The following is a 12,029-nucleotide window of genomic DNA, read 5'->3' as shown; positions in this document are numbered from 1 at the left end:
GCAATTAATTTGCTGCTCAATAAAGATTATATAACAAATAAAATAAAACAGATTTGAGAACACACAGAACCCGTCACAATCTGATCTGTTCCTATCGATGAAAACATTGATATTAGTTTATGTGATGAATATCGATATTTCTTTTTCTATGCTCCAGCTGATTGCATAACATTTTATCATCCCATCATACTTCCTCACATACGACACATTTCGACGCACACACACACACACCCCGTCATGCATGCACATAAAACTGCAGCAATAAAAATACCTTTGGGTAATACCCCCAAGCCCTTCCAGCTCATGCACTTCAAATTCATCAATATTCTCATCAGCTCTGGAATGCAGAGTGTCGGGGTGAGTATCATTCATCTGCACTGCAACCTTTTCAGGAAAGTCTTCCCAATTCATGTGACCTTCAGATATACTACCAAAACATGAAATAATATCTTGCAGAGAATCCAAGCATAGGGTATATTGTTGCTTCAGACGAAGGATCTTTCCCTCCATTGATTGATCTCCAGGGTGCAGTATTTAACAGATCTGCTATCAAAATAAAGCATTACATGGAAAATCCTTCATCTAGTCTCCAATTAGAAATGCTAACAACAAAAACAACAAATCAGCACATGAAATATGAAATATGAAATATGAAAGAAACAGCCACAAACACATAACACAGATAAACATGCAACTATAAGTAGCATTACACGCTCCAGGAAAATTTAAAAAAACCATATTTATTCTTCAGTTTTGTCACACTTAGCATCTGTACCTATAACTATGCAATGATGACAACCTAATCAGCATTTTCAATGGTGCAATGGGAGGAAAAGAGAGATGCAATCTTAAATTGTAAAAGGCCAACGCCCAACTTCCATGTGTCTATTTTAGCATAAATGGTGTCCCATACAACATCCTGCCAATTATATGTCACAGAGTGTCTCCTGATAATAGCAAAAAATGATGACAAAATTCAATGCATGACGATGAATGCTATACAAAACTTTTCAGCATTAGCTTGGGCTTAAGCTTTGGTGTGCTCTCCAGCATTGAAAGCATTTAAATCAAAAATCCTTGGGATCTCATGATGACAAGGCAGAGAACTTTTGAACAGCAAATACATATCAACTCGAAAATAAACATCTTGCTCTCGAAAACAATTAGTAAATCAGAAGTTTAAGATAGAAGCCACCCACTTCAAATCAAGGCAAGGAAAAAATATGGGATGCCAGGTAACCAGGAGAAGGTTTAAACAGTCACTATACTTCTCTAAGTCATCAGTAAGAGAATACGGAGAGTTTCAGTCCTACAAAGTATATATTTGTCAAAACCATAATCCAAGAGGAACTCCCAAATTTACCCCTGATGCCTTGAAAACTCTTAAAAAAGGTAATTCATAACTATACAGTGTGGACTACAACTGTCTTAACCTATAGGCTATAGCTGACTTCTGGCTACTTTGAACCAAATCACAAGGTCAACTGTACCTTATAACCACTTAGCAGTGCATTTATCCAGTAATCACTGTAGCATTTCAAACAAGAACAGAATGAGATGAAGAAATCAAAAATGAGAAGGAACACTAAAGGTACTACACGTCACTTACCTTGAGAGTAAACTTTCACAAGGAACAAGAACAGAAAGTCAAACAAAAAATAAGGTACAAATGGAACACACACACACACACACACACACACAAAGAGAAGACAACCTTTGTATGAGACCAAAGCAGGTCAAGCGAAACATGCATTGTGCGTTCAGGCCTCATTATCAGACTCGCACTCAACAACAAAGCGAGCAAGGACCCTTGAACCGAAACTAAAGCACCAACGCATAAGTCCAACTGCCTCACTGCAGAAAGCCCACCTCACATGTTCTGGAAATCTGTCAGCTTCCTCGAGTGCACCCTTACATAAGGTGGGGCTTTAGCTTTACCATCAGGGTTCACTCCGCCGCCTTCCAATTTCTTATCTGGTCTTACTCCAAGCAGTTTCCACATTCCTAGGGAAAGCGTTCTAGCATTATGGAAACCTGCGACTAACTTCTTTATTGGCAATACGAACTACAGAACCATATGGAGCAGTATTGCTTCCCTTTTGAAGGTCCCCACAATTCCCTTAACTGTTGGTCGCTTTTTTAACATCCCAGTACCATCTTCTAGATCGACCTGAGTAGGACAAATGTGTTGCCATGTATCGCCTCTTGCAAATGGGAGTCGGAACCATAAGTTTGAGGATGCATTTATTAGACCCACTTCTTCAACATAGTACAACCATCTCGCTAGTTAGCAAGCATGCTTGATTGCCAGTGGTGAATTCTGATGCCTGAATCTTGATTCCATAATTTTCCTCCTCCAGAATTGATGGAATTAAATTCAATATTGCAGACACCGCATGCTTTCCTGACATTTTACCGTCTCAAAAACAGCATCAAGACTTGAGCTAGGACTACCTGCCAAATCTGGTCCTTGGGCTGAAATCAAGGTTTTTATCAAGATACAGATAAGTGACAAAAATATCATTTCATGAAAGTTCATGACTTGTGGCTAATGCAGATAAACTCCAAGCCAGTATCTTATTTATGGTAGATGTAGCCCAAGAGCTAGATCCAGGAACTTTGAATCATCCATCCACCACCCCATGAAGATTTTCCCTTTTCTTACGTGCAGGTTAGACTAACAAAGCCCAACCCGCCCTTTTCATTAGCTGCTTGAGAAAGAAAGCGTAGGCCCGCAAGGGGAGAGAGGTCATTTTACCGAGGCGGAGGGACCCGGATTCAAGTTTGGATGACCAGGTTGAAGAGAAGAAAGCACTTCTTTCTTTTTTACAACCAGCCTTCAAAAGCCTTCACTGTCCTTTCGCGACCCGCTACACGATCGACAAGGGATTTTGCGTCATTCCTGAGCCCTATACGTCAGAGGACTTGGATTAGTCCGTTTAGTTCCTCCAATCTAAATTTCACCATTATTGTCAATTCAACTTAACTCCTAACAGATCGCCTTGGCTATACACTTCCATTGAACATACATTTCTAGGACAGACATACATTTCTAGGACAGGGGACACAACCCCTTTTATCTTGATCTGGAACTCACAACAACATTGGTTCAAACTTTTTGTATTCCCGCTTGTGGACAGGAATGTCTTCCGCACCCTAAAGGGAGCCGCTCACTGTAGTATCAAAGCCTGACATTCTGACAATGAAGGGTGGTCTACGATCAGAAAGATTAGTGTTCTTACAGGAAAAGGGGACCAAGATGTAAGTCCATTATTTCTTGCATCATAAGTAAGGTCCAGTTAGCATATTGAGGAGGCAGGGCCCCTTCCTTATCTTACTTGAGAAGAGTAAAGAGACAGAACCCACTGGTGCATCAGATTCTGGTAGCTATTTCCAAGACGAGAGATAGAGAGAAAGATGGTTCTGTTCGAGGGGTTGTTTAGCAGCGCTGGCAAGCAACTTGTTCAACAGGGCTTTCTTCTCCGCTTGCCAAACCAACCCACCGAGGATTCCAGCCTCCTCAAATAGAATTGCTCAGGAACGGCTATGAAATCACACACTCGAGTCTTCAGTCCTATGGCATCAGCTTGGTGAGTCTCCCTTTTGATACTCACCCGCCTAGAATAGAATGACATTTCACCATAATCTTTGGGCAGGAAGCTTTGGCCATAATACAACTCGGGCACTCACTCACTCTCCTGCACAGTACCAGTTGTTTGAGTTTGAAGGATCGTTTTGCTCTTCAATTGCCCCAGATACAAGGGGGCCAGTCAGTCCTGGTGGGGATAATAATCGGGATGATGTGTTTCCAGAAGCATTCAGCTGATGTTCATCCATTGTGGCACAAAAATCAGAAGAATTTAATAATCTGAGAGAAGTTAAATCTTGGCCAGACTTCGAAGCAGATAGTTTCAATGTTCAATCCTTCCCGGACCATAAGATAGTGAACTGACAGGAACTGTCTGCATGATGCCCTTCAAATTGTATGACAAACAAATAGGCCGAGTATAATTGGCAATCCACCAGAAACTTTAGGAACATTACTGATGTGTGATGCTATCTGTGCTCCTCCCTCTCAATTAGAAGAGGCGTTTATACCTCCACAATTCATCAGAACAGAACCAGAAACAGATGTGTTTAATGATGATGAGAGGCCTGACTTATATCAAAAAACAATTTTTGCTACACTTCTCGGATACACCCGTCCTGTGTGTTCATTGCTCAGGTCTTATTTTCCTCTAGTTAATGTTTGGGACATTACCAAGGCTTGTTACGAAACCAATTAAAAAAGGTGGTTATTGGAGACGGTGAAGGTAAAATGCTTTTGAGATTTATAATGTACCGGTTAATCAAACGACTTTATTTTTGCTTTCTCCACTCAATTTCTTGTTGGTACGGTGAATGTGGTGGCAGATGTTACAAAGGCCTTTTTTTATGGATGGACAAGAAAAACTGTAGGAATATGATGCTTCATATTTGCATGAACTCTGCCCAAAAACTTTGGATGTTTGCGTGCATGATATGTAGCTTTGTATTTTTGATCAACTATATGTTATGTTCTCTTAAAATGTACTTATGGATATCGAGGGCATCTGACGATGTGGACGATAGAGCATTTGCAGGTGGTAATCAGACTTATGGATGAAGTCTCTCTGAGCTCAGCCTAGAACGTTGTATGCACAGTTTTGGCAGGCTTGCATCGAGTTTCTCTTCTGTTGTTGATGAAGTGTTTGATATTGAGAGGGGGTCATTTGCAGCTTCGTAGTATATTATAACCTAGGCACAATGGGAATGCCACCAGTATACAAAAAAGGCCACCAAGGCCCTAAACAATATGCGAATCAAAAGCATTAATCATCTCAAGAAATAAATCGAGAGACTGGTTGCATTCCCCCCGTCTCCCAACTAAACAACTTGCTAACAAAACGCTCTTCAGCCTATACAAAAGGAGTTTAAACGCCACCGAAGTGCCGATGATTTCTTTATTTCCAAAAAAAGCCACATTAAACACAGTGGAATCTAATCGCAAAATTTTCTTCTTTACAAATTTAAGATTCGCGGAAGCACTTCCTTTTCTGTAACAAGAGCCTTGATGCCTTGAAAACTCATAAAAAGAAGGTAATTCATTACTATTCAGTGTGGACTACAACTGTCTTAACCTATAGGCCATAGCTGACTTCTGGCTACTTTGAACCGGATCACAAAGGTCAACCGTACCTTATACCCACTTAGCAGTGCATTTATCCAACAGTAACTCTAGCATTTCAAACAAGAACAGAAAGAGATAAAGAAAACGACAATAATAAGGAATACCGAAGGTATTACCACCTGCAAATGCACTATCGTCCACATCGTCAGATGCCCTCGATATCCAAGAGTAACTAAAACCTTCAATTCCCCATCCAGATGAGGTTGCGAGGACTATAATCTGCTGCTTGAGCGAATGCCTCCAAGTGATTTTTACAAGCCTTTTTCTAAATAGAACTCCAGATTTTTCCTATAAAAAAATTACTATTGATAATTAAAAGAGTTCTAATATATACAGGGTAATATGCACGTATGTGTTATCAATACTAACCTGAAATTCTTGACTTTTCCACCACCAAATATACGAATGAGAGCCTTCATTATCATCGGTATTGCATTAGGGAACGCTGAAAGTAGGTCCTCCATTGCTGCTTGTTCAGAATCCCTAGACCCTTCACTTCGATAGTAATAAAGCCCACATCGGTGCAACCAGTAGATTCCCCCAGAATCCTGGTATGCCCGACCACGACTCCCATCATTGTACAATCTCACAAGTTCAGATTTTACTCCCGGTTGTTCTATTTTCGTCATCCAGCCTCTTAGTTCTGGAATGGCATAACTGAACACTTTCCCAGGAACTTTTGCGTTTGAATCCGCCTTAGAATCAAAAATCAACAGCTGCTCAAACTTGTTGAAACTCTGGAGTGAAAACTTTTCAATTAACTTGACAAAATCTCGCCTATCTCTCCAGTCGTGGAAGATTGGAGCCCAGTAGATAAACATTGCAAATTCCCTAAAAATTAGAATAAGACATTGTTAGGAGAACGAGGTACTATTTAAAGATATAACTAGTTTTTAATCCACGTAGAATAGAACAATGGACTATTAAATGGGGACGGAAGGAGTACCATGTATCATCCTAAAACACCAACAGATAAGGTTATCTATTATTTTTTAAATTCTAGAAAGAGAAAGAGAATGAAAATGCCAGAGAAAATATTTATTCTTTGATTTCTGCGTAGTTTTTACACATACATTGAATTTTTTTATCCCCTAAGACAACAAAATCTATACTCTGTATTATCCAAAAAAATACTAACAGATAAGGTTGTCCTTGCAAAATCTATGCTCTAGAGTAATCGCAGTAGCAAATATGGTTATATGTCCAAATTTATACTATGTACTCTTTTTTCAAAAAGACCAACATCTCTACGAATTCTGTACTCTGTATATTTGTAATAAAATCAATATATTTAGTTATCTATCCAAATCTATACTCTTTATTATCCCAAAAAGACTGACAAATAAGGTTATATGTCCAAACCAATATATGTGTTTCATTTATTCTATATTCGTGAAACTAACATAAATTTATATATGCAAAAGCAAACCATGGAGCCCAATCAACAAGTGATCAGTCAAATTCAATTTTATTCCCGTCAAGACAAACCTATAATCCCCAAAAAAAATTGACACAAATTTAACAAATGCACTTTTTGTGAATAAATACAAAAAAAATAATGCTCGAGGATTATTTAACCAAAATAGGCCACACACTATCATGCTTTGCTATGGAGAGAAACATAATCATCACAATATACCATATATTATGAAATTCGCAAATGTTAACTGTTTCAAGGTGTGCAAACCAAATATCCGTTTATAAAAACGAATGTTTGGAATATTGGAGTAAAATGTTTAATATCAATATAGAAAGCTCCGTTTTACAGAATTTTGCATGAAGGGAGATACATGTAGGCAGGTCGAGGGAAGCACAAGAATTGTGACAGAGCAATTACATGTGGTGTCCAGCTTTGTGCCTTGGAACTCACCCACACATTCTCCCACCATACAACCAATATTGAGCCTAGAAGAGTGTAGCCTGGTCCACACATGGGGCCTAATTAGTGAAATTTGCAAAAGCATTAGCAAACCCATGAATTGTAGTCTGTACCATACACTAGGCAGATCTCAATACGCGCGCGAGAGAAAGAGAGAAGCGTGCACGAGGGAGACGGGGCATTTTTGTCCAATTAAGGACCTTAAGCGGTATATTCGCAATAAAATCCAATTGAACTTTTAAATTAGCTCCAATTTTTCTAACTGTTTGAATATACTCCCAACTAACGATATATCTATTGAAGGAGATTAATCAGCAATTGCTAATAGTGGGGGGAGAGTCGCAAAGTTAACACATCATTTAAATACTGGTTTAAAGTTAAATATGTATACCTCATTGCTTCGAGGTCATCTTCGAGTTTTTTCATTTCAGTGTAGAGGTTATAAAATGCCTGGAGAGCAGGAGGTTCCTTTGGTAACTTCTTGTTGAATCTGATTTGTTTGGAGTGTTTCTGGACAGCATACTCCACAAGGCCCTTCAAGTCGTCCAAATCTTGCTTGAAACCAATCGGAAATTCTGAAAGGAAGTACAAAAGAAAGGTTGTAGCTAACAAATCAGAACAAAAAGAAAACAATCGAGCACAAATATATCTATGGACTCATAATGCACAACGGAACTGAAAACACTTCAAACAAATCAATGCTAAGTTCAGTTTTTGTCCAAGCAAATCACTTGCTGAAGCTAAGGTATAAAAATTGGTGAAAAAAGTTAAATTGATCTAATTACGTAGAAGTCAACTTTCAAGACAAAATTGACGAAACCAAGTTCAGTTCATAGAAAGAATTCACGTCAAGATCTATAAAATGACCTATTTGGATCATCAAATGCCCGTGGCGGGGCCAAGACTCAGGATGGCAACCTAAGTCTAATAAATGGACTAGACGGAATACTCATGAATCAAACCCTTTCTAAATCATTAAACAAATCTCATTTTGATCACAAATTATCATTCAAAACATTCAAGGGAAAAAAAAAACACTTGGATTTCACTACTTCGTCTTCCTTTTCTTAGCAATGAACAGATATTGAGGATGTAGTTGCAGTATTATATTCATCCAAACAATTGACAAGAACGGATCATCCCCTATAGAAGGTTGTGTTAACATAGTACTTATAAAATCTATGATGTTGAAAAAAATTGGCCCTCAACACGTGTTTGAATTAGAATTCTTACCAATACTCCTATTAAAATTTGTAAGCAAGACTCGAACATTGTTCTCTGTCGGCTCCGTCACCCAAACACCCTCCTGCAGATTTCCATGACATATTCCTTTTGTGTGAAGATAGCCCAATGTCCTAGCAATGCACCTGGAAAACAATACATACAAGTACAAGTTCATGCAAAAGCAAGACATAATAGATAGCACAAAAGTATCAAAACAACAAAAGACGAACCAAAGTTGTTATTGTAAGTACAAAAAACGTCAACAAAAAATAATCCCCCACATAAAATTTTCGAACAAAATACATACAAGAAATTTGAAACTTATCCAAATTTATGAGCCTCTTTGGCATAGCTACGCTAGGCTGATCTCATTTCTCAATATTTTCGTCTTCTCTGAACTTCTAATATATTAAGGTCAAAAAAATGCTTTTCTCAATCACATCAATGGGAGGGAATCAAAAAGTTGATCAAAAGCTTAAAAAATCATGGAAGACAAAAATCTTCAATCCGTAGTGATTGATTTCATTCGCGAACCAATCCGGCCCACGCCTCACCCTTAAATCCGCGATTTAACTCAACAAAAATTCATGTGAGAAACAAAAATATAGCAGCACTCTTATCATTATTATTAGCAGGATTCAAGTAAAAAAAATTACATATATACACGTAAACATATGACAATATGTCAACAGAAATATGTGCATGGAAAGATCAGTGTGTCAATTTGTATACTATAATATACCTAAAAAGTTGGTGATGTTTTTCTTCAAGTTCCAGATACTGGTATTCGTCTCCTTCCGAAACTACGGTCCACATAGCCCACCTTCTAGTTTCGTGCTCGAGCCATTTTTTCACCGGAACGCGGGGGACCCGATCCACCACGAGTGTCAACTCCTCCTGATCAAGCACAGCGTGTACTTTGGGAATGTTTGGGCGATCCAAACCATTCAAACACTGCGACAACTCAAGAAGACGATCGTAGTCATCAAAAAAAAGAAAGGTTACATCCTTATTGATGCTAGCCCCCAAGGAACAAGACCCATCCCTCCTCCGCATCGCACACTCCTCGATCATGTCACTGGTATACCAGCAAAGAAGTTCTATGTGGAAGGAGGAGGAGGTGCCAGTGGCAATGGGTAACGAGGAGGAGTTGCCAGTGCCGACAGGTAGGGAGGAGGAGGGGACGGGTAAGGAGGAGGACGAGATGCCACTGCCAACGGGGAGCAAGAGGATCTCCAATCCATACAAAATACAAAATAGAGGATGTATGTAACACATTGAGGGGAGATTTTGTAATTTATTCCACTTTTTCTTCACTTTTTCTACTTTTTGGGAGAATCTTTGAGGGACCCACCGTCCTTTTTAGAGTTTGGTCCTCCAAAAGTAAATTTGGTCCTCTAAAAATGGAGGACCAAAAGTAAATTTAGAGTACAAATTTCCTCCAAACTCTAAAAAGGACGGTGGGTCCCTCAAAAATTCTCCCAAAAAAGTACAAAAAGTGAAGAAAAAGTGGAATAAATTACAAAATCTCCCCTCAATGTGTTACATCCATCCTCTATTTTGTATGGATGTATGGATTGGAGATGCTCTAAGGGGGGTAAGGACGGTGAGGTGTCAGGGTTCTTACGTTTACTCTTCTTCTTCTTCTCAAAAACGGGCTCCATGGGAAGGGAAGGGAAAGGGAGTGTAGATTGAAGTGTGGGTGGTTGGGGGTGGGGTGGCCGGAGTAGAGGTGGTGGAGGCTGGGATACACGCAAAGGGAGGGAGGAGCTGCAGGCGGGGCAGTAGGGTTGGGGTTGGGGTTAGGGTTAGAGTTTAAGAAGGATGATCTTGGCTTGTTCTGGTGGTGGGGCGAGTTGAACAGTTGATTGCGGCGGTAGTAGAATGGCAGACTGTTGGAGGCTGGAATCACACTTCGTCAGAGGGAGAAGGAGCTATGCCGTGGTTGCCACTGTTCGGCCCGTGGCGGGAGCATTGGAGTTAGGGTTTCGAAAGAAAGCAGGGTGCACTTTTTGGGTTCATCTTATGGATAGTTATCCTATGGATATTGATAATTATCCTATGGATATTGATAATAAATAATTAATAATATCAAATGAAGCTTTTCTTGGTGGGGTTTTTTTTAATTGAAAAAATCAATGCAACGCACGAGCTAATGAACATAATTAATAATATCAAATGAAGCTTTTCTTGGTGGGGTTTTTTTTAATGGAAAAAACCAATGCAACGCACCAGCTAATGAACTCGGAGAGAGAAAAAATACGGACAAAATTAGGAGGGTTATTCTTTAATATAAAATTCGCAGAAATTTTATGAGTACATATGTTCATATACATACATTACGTCCATGCGTCTTTTGGGTCCGTTTTGGGTTCCAAATAAATGATCAGAGTCGTTCATTTTATTTAAAATATTTTGCTAACGGTCATTTCAAAAAATACGCTCAATCCATTATCGAATAAGAATGTTTACTAAACTTCCAACTTTGCTTTAGAATTCAAGCTTAAATTCTAAGACAAAGTTAGACGTTTCGTACACACCGTAATTAATGCCAGATTGAGCTTATTTTTTGTAGGATCCATAAACAAAATATTTTAAATAAAATGAATAGCTCCGATCAGTTTTTTGGGAGTTGAGATGGGCTTAAAAGAGGTATATAGTCGCTATCTGTACCAATAGCACCTCTCTAAAATTCGTTGGCATGTGAATCCCACCCAAAATGAATTTCGAAAGCGTCAACATTTTCTCGATTTTTTTGTTAACAAATATTTTGCATATGATTAGAACTCAACGTATTTTTGTAGCTTTTGGTGGGATCACACTCAATATTTTATTGTATTTTTTAATTAGATAAATTTAAAAATTACAGCAAACCAATAAACTCACTACAAATTTCATGGCCGAAAGCTGAATTACAGGAGGGGAAGGTGTCAAATACCCCATCTCTTGACCACGTTGTCGTATGCCTCTGGGCTCCGTTTGATAACGGTGATAGATGAATGGGATTCGTAAAGAGATGGGATTAAGATTGGGATTAGTAATGAGAAGGGATTGATGGGATTAAGATTGGAATTGGTAATGAGAAGGGATTGATAATGAATATGTTTATTTGGGATGGGATTCGATGATTGGATTATTAATATTATGTTTGTTTGAGATGGGATTAGATGATGAGATTGGATTGATATTAGAGATTGATAATGAGAAGGGATTGATAAAGATGAGAGGTTGGGATGGAATTATTAATACCATCTCCAAGATGGTATTAGCAATAGCCCCAAGTTGGGGTATTAGCAATCCGGTTGGGATTGATAGTCCGGACCATTTTTTAGAAACCAAACAAGGTATTGATAATACCCCCACTCTAACAATCCAATCCCAACCCCTTGGAGGGTTATCAAACGGGGCCCTACGGAACTATGCTTGACTTGATTAATGGACTCCCAATGAACTTTCACAATAATTAAGGAGTTATTTTAGTGACAAAAATGATACCTACACAGATGAATAATGCACAAATCTTGCACTGATCAAGATGTGGGTCCCACTATGGATCTCACGCAAACGATCCGAGTCGTATATTAAATTTAAGATATTTTTTCAAGGGCTCCTCAAAAAATCAGCTTAATCCGATACCTTGAAGTACTCGATTTAATCATCTAACTTTTCATTCAGGCCCGAAACAAAACCAAAACAAACACAAAACCAGAGTTTGAC

General features: G+C 38.8%; 1 protein-coding gene across 1 annotated transcript; it reads right to left on the bottom strand.

Annotated features, from left to right (window-relative positions):
• Positions 1 to 5,015: 5,015 nt before the first annotated feature.
• Positions 5,016 to 10,661, bottom strand: LOC131316199 (uncharacterized). Its single transcript, XM_058345499.1, has 6 exons — positions 10,651 to 10,661; positions 9,055 to 9,522; positions 8,322 to 8,455; positions 7,480 to 7,663; positions 5,579 to 6,040; positions 5,016 to 5,497 (listed from the first exon to the last, which is right to left on the bottom strand). Exons 1-6 carry the CDS (start codon positions 10,659 to 10,661, stop codon positions 5,461 to 5,463), a joined length of 1,296 nt encoding a protein of 431 aa, XP_058201482.1. The 3' UTR covers positions 5,016 to 5,460.
• Positions 10,662 to 12,029: the final 1,368 nt, after the last annotated feature.

The sequence above is a fragment of the Rhododendron vialii genome, chromosome 2a, assembly GCF_030253575.1.
Source record: "Rhododendron vialii isolate Sample 1 chromosome 2a, ASM3025357v1".
Lineage (NCBI taxonomy): Eukaryota > Viridiplantae > Streptophyta > Magnoliopsida > Ericales > Ericaceae > Rhododendron > Rhododendron vialii.
The sequence above is the reverse complement of the archived record's forward strand: the minus strand, read 5'-3'. Positions and strand labels throughout refer to the sequence as shown.

What these genes read in the sequence shown, in the direction of transcription:
- LOC131316199 (XM_058345499.1), bottom strand. An exon ending in AAATTTTAATAGGAGTATTG is followed by an intron (nt 7,664 to 8,321) that starts GTAAGAATTCTA and finishes ACTTCCTTTCAG; the next exon opens with AATTTCCGATTGGTTTCAAG. An exon ending in GGAAAAGTCAAGAATTTCAG is followed by an intron (nt 5,498 to 5,578) that starts GTTAGTATTGAT and finishes ATTTTTTTATAG; the next exon opens with GAAAAATCTGGAGTTCTATT.